Raw genomic sequence first — 18,695 nt, 5'->3', positions numbered from 1 at the left:
TGATTTTTTTTTTTTTTTCTGCCGATTCATCGTTGACACCAGTAGGTGGCGATAAATAACTTTTTGAGTGAGTCTTTTCCTGAACCGATTCGTTCAAATCTATTGATTCATTCAAAGTGAGTCATTGAATCACTTATCTGATTCATTTAGAACCACTGATGCATCAAGAAGGAAACATGTGTGAGTCACTCAACCGAATCGTCCAAACACATTGATTCATTCTGGAACAAAACAAATAATACGCTGTGTCCCAATGTGCATACAATCCATCCTAAATTCGATGTGATAGTAGTAATTTTCAATACTATTTAGGGCAGATAGGGTGGATAGTATATGCACTCATTCGACTGATTTGTTCAAAAACACTGATTCATTCAGGGGGTGACACTACAACACCTGGCAATGTTGTATCTAAAATAAGTAAAGGTTACTAAATATTTACTTCTTGTTTACTGGACTGTTGTATAAAAGCACCCAATATTTAAAAATTTAGAGCAACGATACTTTTGTGACATTGCCTATATATTATATTATGCCTAGCAATATTGTGTCTAAATTAAGTCAAATTTACCAAATATTTACTTCTTGTTTACTGTTATATATATATATATATATATATATATATATATATATATATATAAAGCACAATATGTTTATTTCATATTAATTTAAAATTATTAACTTTCATGACAGTTCTAACTCTGAGTGGAATATATGCTTTTAATTTTAGTCAAAAAAAGGCAAGTCTATTAAAAGTCAGTGTGTCTACATTCCTTGCATCCTGCTTACTGCTTCTTTTACCTGAATTTTAAGTGTTTATATCAACAATTGGCCCATTTACGCTGACTCTAAAAACAAAGCTTTGTGTTACATTACCTGTGTTGAGTGGCTACATATTATAGAAGCACGAAGGTATCTGTTACTCGAACAGCAAATTTACAGACTGTAATTGTCAGAGTATACACAATCCTGAGGTGAAATGTGATTTGTATTGAAGTAAAAGGAGAAACTTAAACAGCTAAAACAACATGCAGTGCAGCAGCCATGTCAGTACACAGGCACAAACACAATGAAACGGAATGTGCAGTTGTTTTTCAGGTGGTTTCGACATCGCCAAAATATTCCTGTAAATTTCTGTGTGATGCATTGTGGATTGTGCCAGACCCCTGAGTAAGAGATGACCTCAGAGGCTCTGTGTGCATGTGCACTTGTTGATTAACATCAGTTCTGGATAATTTACACGTGATAAACAACTCTAATGTGAACCAGTCCGGCCCAGAGCTGTGGTTCTAAAACTCTCACGCATCTCCATACACACCCACAAGGCTACATAAATCCCAAAAGGACTCAAGCAATGCCTCGTCCCTTGCATTACATAACACTCAGGGACAGACTAATTTAAGATCAAGAAAAAGCTAATTTCACATCACATAAGGCTGTTAGGCTGAGATGAACTTTTCAGTGAATACGGAGTTTATTCCACACTGAACATATTGGAGTGAAGAATGGAAACATCTCACCATTCAGGTAGAGAAAGCTGAAAGAACTTGTTTACCTCACACTTTCTCCACACAGCATAGCGCTGTTATACACAGCGGGCAAAGAAGCGTTTTACAGCCTGATTCTTTCCCAAAGGGGCTTTTACGGAGGCATCATTTCCCGAAAGCTATAATTATCCTTCTACTGCAGCAAATAATGATGAAAGAGAACAAGAAGGAGAGGAAGACGGAGCAACACTTCAACAAAGAACAAGAAATGGAGGCCTACAATGGCAAACAAAGCATCCTGGAAAAACTACCACAGCGTTAGTGGCGTTAGCCAGAACGGGATTCATTTGTGTTTGTGTTTATGTAAATATGTAGTTGATTAGCTCCTTTTTAACATCAGAAAACTGGTTAGCTTTCTTGGTTTGTTCGCATAGAAATGCTGGATAGAAGTGAATTCAATTTCCAAAATGTTCATAACATGCTGTCACTTCCAGAAATACGGCAAGATTAGTTCACGGCAACATTGCTGACAGTGGCTAACAGTAATTTAAGGACTTTAAGGTTCACAGAACTCACGTTCTGAAAACGACTCTAACATTTCGTTTTCCATGTGGAAACAATTAAATGGTCTCGCCAGCCACCAAGTCAAACCGCACCACAGCACTTTCCAACCTGCCCCAATATTATCTCCAGTCTGGGTCTGCAAACAGCAGCCTGCGGCCCCCCTATAGAGCTTCAAACTCGTTTGCTTCCAACCTACATACACAAGAAAGATGGCAGCCATTAACATGAACATAAATCAGATTTAAACCATTACGCAGCATTTCCAAATTACAACACAATCACACTAAATCAAGGGAGAAACATTATAATGGCAGAGATTGACTTAAGTCTGTAGAGGGTAAAAAAGATCAATGTGTAAAATGGATACCGTCTACTATTATTGTCATACCTCCTCACCTGAAATATCTAGTATTCAGTACAGTCTGTTCTGCTGCATACTACATATATTTAAGCAATTGTGGTTATCTGGGTACATATAAAATTTGGATACTGTGTCCACAATACACACTATACACTGTAGGAGTAGTAAGAATAGTATGCTACTCTGAACAAAGCAAAACAAAAGGACAAGTCAAGCGCATAGCATTAGCTGGGTTTCCATTCACATATTTTTATGCAAATTGGGATACTGCATAAAAAATCCTGGATGGACGGGGATAAAAATAGGCATGCACGTACACTACAATGGAACCAGATGCATATTTTAGCAAATGTGATCATCTGGGTATTCCACACATACAGAAAATTTGCATACTGGGCACACAGTACATACTATACACTGTAGGTTTTTTTGTTTTTTAATACTAGTATGCTATTCTGAATATAGCTAATAGGAAAGCATAAATCAGGTTTCCATTCACATATTTTTATGCAAATGTCAATTTTGCATACAAATGCTAGATAGATGTATGGCAAAATCTAGTACATTTACATGGTGGACTTAAGTGCACATGTTAATTAATGTGCATTGCCCCTTTTAAAATAAAAGAATAAAGAAAGTGAATTAAATTTCCAAAAATACTCAACACTCTAAAAAGTCATGTATTTTCCATTTTGCATCGGTTTGCCTTGAAGTGAGGATTTTTTTTTTTGAAATTCTGGTTTATTTGCACAACAGATTTACAGCAATATCCACGACTTTTGCATAAATTAAATGTGCAAGCTGAATATAAGCATAGCATACTTTTATGTACGCATATAGAAAACAGAAAACTTGCATACTTTGCGCATTATAAATGCTATATATTGCCACAAGAGTAAGAATATGATTTTCCAAACATAGCACAAGACTAAACTAACTGCAGGGCCACTGGCATGTTGACATTGAGTGAGGGAGTTAAATGGCAGGAGTAGGTTTAGGAAAAATATACGTTCAACATGAAGGAGTGAGATCGCATGGATGGGAAGAAATGACGAGGTGCAGCTTCAGGTTAAAATCACACACCTGGACCTCCTCATAGAGGTGTAAGCTCAAGTCGCACAGCCGTTCTTTTGTGCGAAATCTCTGAATTCTGACACGGGTGTGAGAAAACATTCACTCCTTTGGGTGTTTGGGCTTCCGTTACATTCTGCATGAGCCTCTGCAATATATTTCTGCAGTTCCCTGTAAACTATCAATCCAGTTGTTTTCAATTTACTAGTTGTTATGAGAAGATGGTTATCAGAGAGATTAAAACAACAGCGCAGGACTGACAGAATCAGACGCAAATCTTATCGCAACCCTATTGCGGCTTACAGAGTTTATTTCCACGGGCGGAAAATAGGATATTTACCCAGTCCCATCATGCACTGCAGATTGCAACAATGCAAGACACCCTGTAAATGTGTTACACTGGACCTCTGAAAGGGGACTTCCTGCTACGTTATGCTGGGAATTTATGCTGAACTATTTTGCACACAGCCTTTCCCTGCTAAGGAATTTTTTTTTTTGAGAATGTCAGTGCTGAAAGTGATGAAAAATAGAGAAGTAAATACACAATAACACAATGATAGAAGCCAACATGAACTAACTCTAAATGCTGACAATAGGAGATCCAGTAATCTTACTGTATCATCCACAACGAGCATTTATACAGCAATATAACATCTCTAAATATTAGAACAATACTAGTCATATGACAAGTCTGTCGCCAGTCCAACCCACAACACAAACATATCAGTTTTCATAAGTGCTTTTCATGGAATACAATTCTAAAATATCCCTTTTCTCACTTCTTATTGCACAGAAGCAAGCCACAAAAAGACGTTATGATAGGAAACATATGCAAAACACCACCACAGTTTTGGCAAGGCTTGGCAGTGTTCAGGACTTAAATGCAAAACTGTGACACCAAACTCAGATCAGGGTAAAAATACGCAAATGTCTGTTTTCCTGTTTGTGTAGACCCAAACAGTCAGTTTTCAATTTTTGCAGCTCAAATGTTGTGCATGCATTAGCCTAGTTGCAAAAACTAATGTTAACAATATTATTTTTTCAGTCAAAAACAAGTTAAACAAATACCATGGTAATTCACATTTTAATTAAAGGTACAATGAGTAATTTATGTTACGATAGATGATCTAGCAGTTGTGTATGTCTAGCATGCTCCAAAACTGAGCAGTTACCAAGAAATGGTCTAAGCCATAAATATAAATATTTATCTGATGAGTGAAAATGTCCAATAATGGTGGTTAATAAGATAAATTAATTAGTATTCAGCTGGTCATGTGATCTCAAAATGGCCACCACCATGAGGGGGTCCGCTGCATGTAAACTGCTTTATCAGGCTACTGATCTGACTGAAAAGACATGATTTCTTGTACATTCACTTTTTTTTTTTTTTTTTTAAGTACTAATAGGGGTAATTAAAAAACAAACAAGGTAAGATGATAATATTAGGAGTAATTAAAAATAAAGTCTATAGAATTACACATGATTGTCAATATAAATGCCTGAAACAGTGCCAGGAGTGTCTTGCTAGGACAATGACCCATTTAAATGCAGCTGTTGTACAAGATGACTAAATACATGTAAAAAAAATCTCTGCTAATGACACGGACACCAGCCCTTTTGTTCTCAAACTACACCTAGTTTCTCTCAGGAAGGACATTGTGGCAGATGACAAATCACCAGCTTTAAGTTTAAAGGCAGGAGACGGGAAAAAACGAATGTTTAGTCTAAAACGTTTTACACCATTTAGCCACTGTCTTCCACAGATAAATGGCTTCCAGGTATTATTTTGAGGTGCTTTTGCAAAAACAAAAATTGAAAGCATCATGGTTGACTTGTTTTTCTCTCTTTTCATGCCACCAAACTGCTGATAGTAGTTTCATTGTTGTCTTTTAGTTATGCCAGTTATCTCAGGGATATAACCCCAGAATACGGTGTCTTCCCAGACCGACACTTTCTCAGAATATGACTCATGACCTCAACAGTATTATGAACTAAAAATCAGAAAAGCCTCAGGCTTAATATTGTAAAAGAGAAGTGGGAATTTTATACTTAGCATTTACACTCCAAGACTGCATTCCTCTGAAAAGCCAAAAGCAAAGAGACAACACTTTTGTAAAGAACAGTTTGTTTAAAGGACACAGTACAGTCCGTTTTTCCAAAGTCCAGCAAAAATATCTCCAGACCATGGCATGCATGAAGACAGCTGACCATTCCAGCCATCCTGGGACCTCGCAGAATGCAGGAGGATTATTTGTGTATTTGTAAGAAGAAGCGGCGGTGGGTTTACATGGGACAAGACCTAAAGGGGGGTAAAACTAGGTTTAAGAAGGGGAGGCATTATACGAACAAGTCTGGGCAGGTCAACCGCAAACAGACTTGTCCTACAGACCAGCTGGAGGTTAAATTTCACTCTCCCAGAATTTTGATTTGCTTCCAACATGTAGAACTAGTGAGATTGAATCTTTCTAGATCAACTCAATTGAGCTGACAAAACACGCTCCACAGAGAAACATGTTTGCAAAAGACCAATATACAGCTGTCATGACCACAAAGATCAACATAATACTATAGTAAAGAGACAGTCAGCATGGTACAAGTAATAATATCATGATGAATAGTAATAATAAACATAGTAAACAAATAGTTCGAAGAATGTTAGTAACCAAACAGTTGATGCCTACATTCAACATTTTTCAAAATATCATCTTTTGTGTTCAACAGATGAAAGAAACTTAGGTTTGGAACAGCTTTAGGGTGAGTAAATGACAGAATTCAACTCTTCCTTTAAAAGCTATTAGTACTAGTAGACCCTACGCAACCGCGAACACACAGAGATAACATTCACTTCAGATTAGAAAGGCATTCACTGAAAGCAAAATGAACGAACACACTCGGCTGTTAGAGCTGAGCAGTGGAAAGTAAACATTTGTGCACTGTGACACGGCAGGACTTATGTCAGCTTTAGTGATTCGAGTAGAAGCCCTCACGGGAAACGCGTGAACTCCTACTGGACGAATTTAGCTGTTTTTCCATTACGCTCAGTACTGAAGCGAGCAATGAGTAGGACAACAACGGCCTCTTGTGTTCCTCTCGAAACACTTTTAAACAACATGTTCAACGAGACGATGCAATGTCCTCTGGATTAAATGGAAGGAAAACATTTTTACATATCAAGGTCACACATATATTACTCTTTCATTTGCAAGAGATCTTCTCTTAAAACATAAGGGTGTTTCTTCCGGTTCAAATCAGGATAAAACTTTTTTTTTTACTGTATTTTTAAATAAAGTTGTATTACGCAGAACATGCGAAAACATTTGTATTTAGGATACATAAAATGCTACATTTGTTCAATTTTTTAAGCACAGAATGCAATTACCTACAATAAATTAGCTGAGATGTGATGGGAATTAAATCTTTTGCTGTTTACATCATATTAACTAAGATAAATTATATTTTTTTATTCTAAACCTGCATGTGGAAATGTTGTAAGTGAACAAAGTTGGGGGGGGAAAACGCTAATAATGGAAGATAAAAGCATATATAAAATACCAATTTATGGACAATCATGAACATTACAAAAACCGTAAGACTGGGACCAATCTGTGTTCAAGTAGGGGTCAAAACATGCAGACAAACCTCAGTTTCACTCCATCTGATGCATGTCGGATGTCAATGATTACACCATATTGCAAACAATTTGCTTAACTGAAAAGGTTTGTGTTTCTCGAAGCCAGCTTGAGAAAACCTTTTCAGCTTTGTCGTTGAGAAGCAACTTCAGGTGAAGAAAATTAGTCCTAATCAATTGAAGACTAAATTTGTGACAAACTATTTGTGGTTTATATTGAAGTGAAAAACACTACCTCCTAGTTTCACAAACAAGGCTTAAGCCTAGTCCTAGACTAAAGTGCAAGTCTGAACGGTTTCAACTGAAGGAAGACTTGCACTGACTGATCTTAAAATATATATATCAGTGCCTTTGTTTCGTCTTTAAATGCACACCAGTAATGTTTTTCTCCTATGGCACGTTTATAAAAATTACTTTAATGTCCTAATTGAACAATGGCCTAATCCTGGCTTAGTCTAAGCCCCGTCTGTGAAACCTGGCCTACACTTTGTACTTTAATACAAACCTAAAATGTCGACTAGCTGCTAACTTTAGCAAACAGCATTTTCACTTTACTTTGATGCACAAATGACAATCACAGATGTGAACTGCACATTTTTATTTCAGGCACAAGAGGGAGCAATTTTGGCCTAAACGCCTTCTCGGCAGAGTCAGTGTTCAAGTGATCACTCAGTATTTTTCACAGACAAACACACAGATTAACACACACCCCCCAAAACCCCAACAAGGCCACTAATTCCCTTTTTAAAGTGCTCAACATGTCAAGTATTACCAGAAAAAAAATCCTCCATTCTTGCAAAGCGATGCACGTGTTCAGCGACCCCCCCCAAAAACCAGAAAGGCACCATTTTGCAAACTTTTATATGGCTGGCAAATCTCTCCATCTCATCTAAAATGAACAAATGAGCATACAAGGCCATTGAACGAACACCAGAAGATGCTTCTGAATGTTAGGATTTCAATTTAGTGCAAACTAAATGCAGCTACTTTGGGTTAAGTGTATGTGCATCCAAGTACACAGTAAACACTCAAATCTGAAAAGAAAAAGAAAAAACTTAAATATACTGATAATGATAGTAATAATAATAATAATAATAATAATAATATAAATAAAAAGAACCCAGGAAAACCTTTGTAAACTTTCACCAGCAAACATCTTGCATTAGCTTTAACACTGACTTTGTACTATTGAACATGATCTTTCAGACATGCAATCGCACCATGCGTAACCGAAAGCGCAATAAAGTGCAGAGTAATTTTCAAAAAACATCCAAAATGCCCCTTTCTGTGCCTATTTAGAGAGAGATATTCAGTCCTGGTATAGCAGGAAACCAGAGAAGGTGCTGTACTTCCAGCTGCTGCCATAGATGGCACCACGGTGCAGTCGCAGCCACACTTGGTCGCCCTGGAACAGCTGGAGGACAGCGTGATTGCTGGCCGTCTCGTGGTCTGGAGCACCGTCGTTGGCGTACGCAGACACCATCACCTCTTCGTTGCGCATGAGGTTGATGTATAGGGGTACGCTGATGGCCAGCTTCAGGATGTGGAAGATGAAGACGTAAGCACCGGCAGCGGGACAGGTGAAGCGGCCTGTGGTCGTGTCGAACATTTCACCGAGGTTGGTGTGCAGCAGGTCAAAAGCGATTGGCTGGTCCAGAGTGCCAGGGGCAAAGTTTGCCGTGCGGGCGGCAGAGAAGGCCACGCGGAGTTGGGCGAGCGGGTACACGTGTACGGGCATCAGAGTGTGCGGGCCCTGGGGCGTGATGGGCACTTCCATTGGCGAGATGGAGAGTGTGTCACTGATTCCTGAGTCGAGGGGATACGCACCCTCCCGGTCCGGGCTGCTCACCTGAGAGGAGTCACTCCAACCGGCTAAAGAGGCAAGGAGACACAAAGACAGACCACAGAGTTAAGGATGTCACTTTGATGTACGAGTAGTGCTGTCAAAATTAAAATCGCATCCAAAATAAATGTTTTTGTTTGCATAATGAGTGTTCTGTGTATATTTATATGCATATACACATACAGTATATATTTAGAAAATATTTACATGCATTTAAATGTCTATTTGTATTCATATAATTTATATTAAAAATATATAAACATCATTGTTCTGAAATATATACGTGCATGTTTGTGTATTTATATATACACACAAATATACACGGCACACATACATATTTCATGTAACCACTTATTTTGGATGCAATTATTCACGATTAATTGTTTGACAGCACTAATTACGAGCCATTCCTCACATCTTGACTTTTTTTTTTTAAACCAGGAACATTTGAAGAGTTCAGATGAACATTTATCAGGCTCCTGTGTGTAGATTCAGTAATTTCACTTTAATGGCAATGAATAGGTTCTTTTCATTGCCATTAAAGTGAAATAACTGAACAAACATAGGAGCCCAAGAAAAATACTAATTGTAGACAATTTCAGATGGCACAAAGGCTTTTGCATCTGAACTCTTCATTTAAGTAGAATTATTTAATTTAGCTCTATAAAATATCAATGTATGTGTATGATCAATGGCTCATACCACTGCTCCTTTGAGTTGCTGTGCCTCCACCTCGTTTGAAGCTCTGCTGATACCCGTTCTCCTGTTAGCAAAATAAGAAAATGAAAAAAAAAAAACCTACTGACCAGAAATTGCATAGTAAACCAGATCTGCATAAAAATAATAATAAAAAAAACAATTAACCAGTTTTCATTTAAAGAGTAGATCAATAAAAACATTAACTACAATATACATTATATTATATATAAATTAGTGAGACCTATAATATAAAAGTGTTTAAAAATAATGTATTTGTACAAAACCTAATGTACAATAACTCTTTATACCTGACCTAAATATAAAAGTGATAATACCTACAACAAAATTTGTTTGTTTATATAACTAGTATACAACAAAATAGTAAACCTGATCTAATAATGCAATGACTAAAACACAAAATACCTTGAATCAACAATGCAACAGTTTGTTTTAACACATTGAAATAAAACTGTGACATCAACCAGTAAAGCAAGCAAATAAATTAGGTAAACAAACTTACTCTGGACACATAAAGGGCAGATGCAGGGTCTCTGTGTATGGTATGGGTCTGGGATATGAAGCCCCCTCCTGGAGAACGCATATTTACTCTGTAGGCATCATAACCACCTGTTAATCAGCAAAAAATAAATAAATTACACTACTTATCCATGTCTTCTCTAGACTGCAAAATGTAAAGCTGAAATATCACAGATTAATAAAGTTTGTGCAAGAACGTTTGTGCAAGAACGTACAAGTACACTGACAAGAAATACACCTGTTATGTGATCTGCACAATGAAATGTAAAGGTGCAAGATTAACAGAAAGTGAAGGAGACACAGGAAGAGGAAGGTACCTCTGTAGCCACCAGGTGATCTGTATGAGTGACCCAAACCCCTGCCTGCACGCGTCATACCTCTTGCTGTACCACGGGGGTAGCAGGACTGACCCAGACGAGACTGTGGCTGAGAGCCAGAAAACACGTGACCACCCGCACTGACAGGACACTCCAGCTGGTACTGGCCTTCTGCAAGGACACAAGAATAAGACATAATATGCATATTAACTAGAATGCTTAAAAATAAAATAAAGGGAGAAACTGGTTATGAGTTGGGGGGGGGGGGGTCAAGCTTTGACTACATTTTGGGGATTTAATGTCTCAGAGAAAGATATTAAAAATTGCTTGGGGGAGGGGGAGAGAACAAGTAATTTCTTAAATACGACAACTGCTGACAATAAATTAGGGATGCACCTATTTTAAAGTTCTGGCCAGCATTTTAACCAATAAATGAGAAAAATAAAAATAAAGACTGAAATATTTATAAATATTTCAAACTAAAGTTTTAAATGCTAAAAGGTGAATTTAGGCATCCTATTATGTACAGAATGAGAAGAAAAAAAAAACCTCGATTAAAGAATTGTTTTACCAATCGGTAGGTCATCTTCAGGTAGGTTGAGTTCAGGTGGTGTCTGGGTGCTGGCGGTGGAGTAACTCAGGGTTTTGGCTGATGTGTAACTCAGATGCATGGACTCTGAGAATCCGCTCTCATCTGACTTCATCCCTGAGCTCTCACTAATGGGCAAAGACGCCACATTAAACACCTGATGAAAAGAGGGAAGCTGGAGCTTAAAGTGAACTAGTTCAGCTTCGGATATGTTTTGCATCGTTAAAAGTGGAATTGATGTTAGGGACTTTGGATGCATGATGACAAACATTATGCTCACTGAGTGAATGTTGTGGAAGGTGTTTTCTGCACTGATAGATCTGTGACTGGGTGGAGTGGAAAATGTCGGGGCAGACACAGTGGTTGATACTCCATTGCATAATGTCTGCTTTCCAACCTGACATACACAAGCAAAGTCAAAGTCAATCCCAAATGCATGGGATTTGTGGCACCACATGTCATCCAGTAATTTAAATTTCCACTTGTAAAAATGTCGCCAAAACATACTAGATCAAGATTAAACACTTAAATTCTGGCCAATATAAATATACATTAAGTTTAGAAATTAGAAATGAGCATATAAATTGAATACACCAAAAAAAGGAAATAAAGTGCATTAAATTCAAACCATAAAAAAAAATTCAAAAAAAATGCATGTGAAAAAATAAAGTGTATGAGACATTCTTAGTTTATTATTTGTCCATCTATATACCTGTACAGTGCTCTGGTTTTCTAATGGGACTGAGATGGAGGATCCCCTGCGGTACAGTGGAGGAGAGGTGAAGCCCTCACCTTGCTTCTACAAACACAACAGTTACCATTAAAGCATATTTAAAATTACAAGCGTATGTGAAGGCTGCTATTTGGTAGCATACATTTAACAACTGTACCGTCACAAAAAAATTTAAATAAATTTAAAAATAAAAACTTGCATGTGGCTTCTCTTCATGGTGTAGGTCAAGGTCAGAGCCGTTTATAGAGCGGTCTCCATTTGACAGACAACCTTTAGCCTCTCCAGACAGCAGGATCTGTAGTGGAGTGCTCTACCATTAGAAAATAAAGTCACATTAGGCAACTACAGGGAAGAATGACCACATTTGTTATACACAAAATAAGCTCTCATAAAGTCAAATAAACTCACCCGCTGGGATTGAGGCAGAATATCTGATGGGCTTTTTGTTAATTCCCTCTGTGCTACATGTTAAAAGAAACAGACTTTCAGTATCTGTTTAAAGGAATGTTCTTACCCTCAGTCCATCTAAGGTGTAGATTACTCATGGGAACAGATTTTGAAAAAAAAAAAAAAAAAAAAAAAATCATAACATCACTTGCTCTCCAATGGAGTGAATGGGTGCCGCCAGAAAGAGTCGCTTCATAAGACCTTAACTGATAAACTGGATTACTTGTGCATTATTTTATCATCAAGTGATGTTATGGAAAACTTATTCTAATGAAGAAACAAACTAATCTACATCTTGGATGGCCTAAGGGTGAGTATTTTCAGCAAATTTTAAGTTTTTTGATAAACTTTCTTTAATGCCATCCTACACTTGGTGTGACTGATTTAACATGAAGCAATCATGTACCAAGAGGAGTAGAGGAACCTGGAGATGGACGGCATCTCTTTGTTTGACTGTTTATGGGGGACGTTTCTCCATCCAGGAGAGACTCCTGCAAACAGAAAAATCAAGGAAAGGTCAGTGAACACTTTCTGAGATTTCTTTGGTTCAACAAAAAAAATAGGAAAATTAAATTGTATTGCTGCAATTTTTTTTTTTTTGTTAAATTTATTTTTAAATGCATGCCTGCATGAAGCTGAAGGATCCTGAGATCTGGTCCATCAGAGACTCCAGCTGCTGTTTGCGCTGAGCAGGGTCTTTCGGTAACGGAGCTGGAGAGCTGAAGACTTCCACTGCGACAGGCATCTGAAAGCATAAAGCATAAAAATAACACTTTAACTGCTTTGAAATACTTAAGAGTTTACGATGAATGTAAATAACTCACCGGTTTAGAGTCCTGCTCCCCCTTGCTCTTCCTTGGTTTCTAAGAAAGACAAAATGCATGTAAAGTAGATAGAACCTGACCTATTTACATATCAAATGGTTGCCAACATGCAAGTTGTTTAAGCAGCAACATGGGGTTATAAAACTAGTGTCCTGAGTGCCACAAGAGGGCACTAGGAATATTTGTAAAAATAATAATAATAAATAAAATACAATAAATTGTGCAATTTTTATATTAGAAAGTTATATTGTATTATATAATTATAATATTCGGTAGGGGGGAAAAAAGTTGGTTGGATAAACTTATTTTCCAGTATTTTAATTAATTTTGTCTGCATTTCCATTTTTATTCACCCAGGATAAATGAAAAGATAACTGCCTTTATTTAAAAAAAAAAAAAAAAAAAAAAAGGGCATCATCAAATTTGGGGGTCCTTGGAATAAAGAATATATGAATAAAGTAATTTAAAATAAATTGTATAAAGTTAAACGCATTAAATGTATTAGTCATTTAATAAACATCTTGGTAATAACATCGGGAAATAATTTCCAATTCAGGTCAAGCCATATCAAATAATTAAAGATGTTTCACCTCCTTGGGGTCAACAGTGGGTCTCTTTACGATGTCTGCAGTCTTGGGAATCAATCCTGCTGCCCCTTTCCATGGCTTCTGTATGGGGGACTGAGAGGATGCAGGAGGACCAGAAAGCTCCATTTCCCATGAGTCTGGGGGCTCCCTTTCCTTCATGGCCAAAAACTCCTCCTTCCAACTACGGGGCGACGCGTTCTCATCCTGTCTGCGCTCGGTGACGTCTGTTACAGGTAGGTATCGTCTGTTAAGAAACTGGCATCATTCAGAAGTTACTGACTTGTGCGTGTTTCTCCAAAACACGGTTTATAGCGTTGAAGACTTGATGACTTAAGATCATGGTGTTTGATACGTCACTTGTTTTTACCTCTTTCGAAGGCACTTCTTTTGAGCTCAGCTTCACCAGTGCTAAAATTCAGAAATATAAATTACATGCATTCAAGTAATTTCACGGCTGTTTAGACATTTGAAGTTAAAATTGAATTAAATCTAACTGGAGAGGCCACAAGGCCTTGATGGAGGGTCCGCCTTCAGGGTCTCAGTCTTCTCTTGACGGTCAACTTTAGGAAGTGGTATGTGATCAAAAAAGCCACAGTCCACTAGCCGAAGTAGCTTCTCCTTCATGTGCTTATCTGTTGAAGAATGACAGCGTCATATAAAATAAGTCATTTTTTTGTCTTTGTACCCTCAACAATCCCATCAACACCCTTATAGAAGTGGGTTCCTTTTGCTTGATTTCCCCAAAAGGAACTAAATGTTTCTAGGGCATATACATATGAAAATTATATAATATAAACACAGACTCCAAATATTTGATAACAGACTATCACACAGGTGATGTTTGAGCATGCAGGCTCTTCTTCAGACTATAGGGCATTGACAAAACATACATTTTCATTTATTCTGTAATGTTTGCCCTTGAATAACAAAAACGATAATAAGGGCATATTTTATTGTGCATGTAAGCATTTATACACTTGCATTATCGTTATTAATACAACAAATTAAAGGGCATACATTACACAAAATATTTATATATTTACATGTATTATCATCATCATCATCAATACATCAAAGGACAGATATTGCATTTATTTTGTGTAATGTACTAGTGCATATTGTATTTATACATGTATTATTCTTAATTACAGGGCACATTACACATACACATACATATTTATACATATATACATTATTAATAATAAATTAAAGGACATATTGCATTTCTTTTGTGTAATGTTTTTATATATTTACATGTATTAATTATCCTCAATAATAATAAATTAAATGCAAGGACAAGTACGTTTTTTTTTACATGTATTTGTTTCCAATAAATATAAATGCATTACACAAATATTATTATTACCAAATTTGCAGCAAATTTATATTGTTATATTTAATTAATATTAATTGTTATAGCTTATGCTACAGCATTTTTATTAAAGAAATAAAAAATATATATATATATATATATATATATATATATTAGCTCAGATGACTCATGGAAAACTACCAAATTAATTTACAATCACAACCGCAGAAAGAGCTGGAAACTCACATGTTGAGCCAGCAACTGGTCCTTCTTTCCCTTCCAGAAGCTCCAAGTAAACAATAGCAGCCTGTTCCATCTGATCCTCTAAACTAGTGCATGTGAAACAAAAGGAAGATCATACCACATCAACAGGCTAAAAAGACCCCAAATACAGTAATGTAATGACATTAAAAATAACCAGAAGCACCCTTATCAGGCATAACATACAGTTATACGTTAACCCACTTTTTTTTGGGCTAGGTGTGTATTATTTCCCATTAATAAATACTGAAGTGCTTGAACACACAAAAAGCAAGGCAGGAAATTACTACCCAATTTTAAAGTTAACAGTCCAACAAAAAAAAACCCACTTACAAACAAAAACTCCTGATTACAAAGCATAAGACCGTATCAAGTGCAACACAAACCTCATGCTATGGTCTCTTTTGCATCCCAATAATGACGCCAGATCCAGCAAGCTCTCCATGTCCTGTGTGGACAGGTAACGGGAATGTTGTCTCGTGTTGCAGAAGTTCCTCCGGACGTCCTCTCTCTGCAGACTGTGGAGGACGTATTGCACCTGGAGCATCAAGCTCAGACGTTTCCTCTCTTCTTCAATCCTCATCACCTTCTCTTGTCGAGCAACTTTGCGCTGAGCCTTCAACAACTATGCAGAAATCAGAAGATCCAGTGAAATATGCAGAACTGTTTGATTTCACTCTATACTTTATGAATGCATGAACCTTACATCTTGTGTGAGGGCACCAATGGACTTCTGGAGCTCTTTGGCAAACTTAAGATTGTGGACTACCTCCTCGTACTTCCCCACAGCTTCCTACAGCATTACCACACATCAGTCATATTAAAACAAGACCCATTTCCCAAGATGCAACACACAAAATGAAGAGTGATTACCAGTTGGTCTGGATTAAGTTTGTCCCCCTTCTTCAGCCTCTCACTGTAGCTTTCCAGCTTCAGCTGCAAGAAAACATACATGGACAGGACTGAAGCACATAAGGTGCTCTATGAATAAAGCAAAACAACTCATTCCATCTGAATACTGTTCATGCCGTTTCTGCCTAAACGACAGAATAAAGGCACCTTCTTTTTCTCAATGTTACGGATCTTGTGCTTGAGGCAGATGAGGCCGTCCTCGATGTATTTCTCGTAGCCGTAGTAGGTGGTCGAGGTGGGGCTAAGGGTGAACTGGAGGGCGGTAAGCACACGAGGGGACTCGGATTTAGGGCTGCCCTGGCCATCCTCCTTCTCCAAGGTCAACTCTGACGGAGTCAACGTCTCTATGGTCCGAGATGGTGACAGCTGAACCATGATCTTAGTCTCTCTGAAGCAGAGGGAAATTAACAGAAAGGTCACACTATTAATTATGAAAATAAAAAGACAGACTTTTATAGCCATACTCAGAATTGAATACTATTATGTATTGTGGAGTAATACACAGTATAAATTATAAAAACAAAAAAAGTCAATACCACAGTGGTCATGAACTTTACACTGACACCTATTGGTGTGGATGCAGCATCACAATCTTAAAACTACTATGATAGATACTATTACAGTTTATTTATTAATGGTTATATTTTTATTAAGTTAGTCAGATTTGATAACACTTGATAACGTCAGATATTATTGACTTTATATCAGTACATCAAGTAAAAATGACAAATGTTTAATGCGTTTCAAGAGCTGAAAAAAACTGAAATTAAATTTAAAAAAAAAACATCAGCTAACATATCATTTGAATTAATGTTTTTATGGTTTTAGTTAACTATACAGGCCTAACGCTTCAAAAATCTCTCCTTTTGAGTTCATATAGGTTTGACAAAACGTGTGTGAATAAATGACGGGATTCAATTTTTTGAACCCTCAATATATTTTTCGATTATACTTTCCCCTACATTTAGTACTCTCTTCACTTTGTACTTAAATTATACTTCAAAAATGTACTTTTTTTAATGTCTGCAATACATAAACTCGCTTTACCTTTAAGTTAAATACATTTAAGGCATTAGACTATCCTGGTTCATCATGCTAGGAGTTCAGTCATTCAAATGACAATGAATATTGAAAGAAACCTCAGCACACATATATTGGAAAGTTATGCACAAAACTCACAGCCTGCATGACAAGCGTATAATTATATGAGCTTAACTCTCTCCGTATGTCTGGACATTCGCCAGTGCTCACCATGACATGGCATTTACATACTGGAATAACAAATGCAACGTTAAAAAAAAGCGAATTAACCCCGGAAATCACTATCGAACATAAAAACCGTAGTCATTTAGGCTACAGTCAGCCTAGAAATATCGTCGAATGCAGTTCTGGCGTCCATAAACACTGATTATGCATCAGAGAGATCACCAAAACAAGCTATAATAACTCGCATTTGAAAAAAAGCAGGTACAGCAGTGCAAAATGCAACTTTTAAAGCCATTAGCCGACTCGAGTTTGACGCTTTCCAGAATAATCCTGTCCAGTCAGCATCGACGAGGTGCCACCACCCAAATACACGCGCAGAGAACGAAAATAAGTTACTGTAGGACGAATAAAGCCACAGATGCATGTGACAACATAACGCACAGGTGTAACGAGCAAAGCATCCGCAGATATCTCACCGACCTCATGCGTCTTTGCCGGTGAGCGTGTTTGTTTGCTTCGTTCTCAGACCGTTAGGATGACTTGGGTGGGAAGGCTGCTCATTTAGAGTCAACGCAAATGAGGTAGCCTTTCGGTGAGCTGGTGGAAAGACGATATAAAGCGGTGGGGAAACAGAGAGGACAGACCACAGCCGCCTCTCACCTTTTTATGCCCTCAGAGGAGAGGAAACCCATCAGCTGGAGGAGCAATCATGACGTCACAGCCAAACACTGGACAGTCCCCGCGCGCAGCCTCAGCACGCTCTCACCCACCCATCCATCCATCTATCATTTACTTTACAGATAATACATAGGCTACAAATAAGTATTCCAGAATGGGTAACAGGGTTGAATAAGTACTGTAACAGGGTTGTACTTTTAGTTTGTTATTCAGAAGGGGCTGACAAATTTGGAACTAAATACTGGTTTGTAGTTATTGATATATATGTAGGCCTAACAATGCATGCAGTTCACAATACAATTTGTGTAGAAACTGAGAAAATTGAATAAATACTTCACTGTAAAAAATTTCAGACCTCTCCAACTCAAAATTTTCTAGTGACTGATTACATCTAAATTTTCCCATTGGCCCAATTGAATTTTTTCAATTGTGGCAACAGTCTGTTAACATTGGCTCAATGAGAAATAATATGTTGAGCCAATTGGAAAAAGATAAAATCTACCAAACCATGTCATTGGCCCAATTAAATATTTTAAATAGTAGTAGCATACATTTTTGTTTTACTTAATCTAAAAATGTATATTGGCAAATTTATATTGCTAAAGCAACCTTACTGAATGGTTTATTCCCCGTTGTCCC

At 37.3% G+C, this 18,695-nt stretch overlaps 1 protein-coding gene across 2 annotated transcripts; it reads right to left on the bottom strand.

Moving 5' to 3' along the window:
• Nucleotides 1-7,694: 7,694 nt before the first annotated feature.
• On the bottom strand, nucleotides 7,695-18,055 carry caprin2 (caprin family member 2). Of its 2 annotated transcripts, none has more exons than XM_058773245.1 (21): nucleotides 17,859-18,055; nucleotides 16,320-16,560; nucleotides 16,134-16,196; nucleotides 15,967-16,053; nucleotides 15,647-15,885; nucleotides 15,246-15,328; nucleotides 14,182-14,319; nucleotides 14,055-14,095; nucleotides 13,691-13,942; nucleotides 13,101-13,139; nucleotides 12,902-13,021; nucleotides 12,683-12,767; nucleotides 12,238-12,290; nucleotides 12,029-12,139; nucleotides 11,809-11,895; nucleotides 11,377-11,493; nucleotides 11,079-11,253; nucleotides 10,508-10,678; nucleotides 10,174-10,280; nucleotides 9,657-9,717; nucleotides 7,695-8,983 (listed from the first exon to the last, which is right to left on the bottom strand). In XM_058773245.1, the coding sequence occupies exons 1-21, from the start codon at nucleotides 17,861-17,863 to the stop codon at nucleotides 8,421-8,423; spliced, it is 2,838 nt and encodes a 945-aa protein (XP_058629228.1). In that variant the 5' UTR covers nucleotides 17,864-18,055; the 3' UTR covers nucleotides 7,695-8,420. The 2 variants fall into 2 exon arrangements, with proteins under 2 accessions (XP_058629228.1, XP_058629229.1); XM_058773246.1 differs by having other exon boundaries at nucleotides 10,568-10,678; nucleotides 17,859-18,054.
• Between the last annotated feature and the right edge of the window lie 640 nt (nucleotides 18,056-18,695).

Source organism: Onychostoma macrolepis, chromosome 04 (genome assembly GCF_012432095.1).
Source record: "Onychostoma macrolepis isolate SWU-2019 chromosome 04, ASM1243209v1, whole genome shotgun sequence".
NCBI classification, from domain to species: Eukaryota; Metazoa; Chordata; class Actinopteri; order Cypriniformes; family Cyprinidae; genus Onychostoma; species Onychostoma macrolepis.
The sequence above is the reverse complement of the archived record's forward strand: the minus strand, read 5'-3'. Positions and strand labels throughout refer to the sequence as shown.

Excerpts from the sequence above, each read along its gene's own strand:
- caprin2 (XM_058773245.1), bottom strand. Across the intron at positions 15,329-15,646 it reads AAAAGAGACCATAGCATGAG|TTTAGAGGATCAGATGGAAC; the intron begins GTTTGTGTTGCA and ends CACATGCACTAG. Across the intron at positions 12,768-12,901 it reads GATCCTTCAGCTTCATGCAG|GAGTCTCTCCTGGATGGAGA; the intron begins GCATGCATTTAA and ends TTCTGTTTGCAG.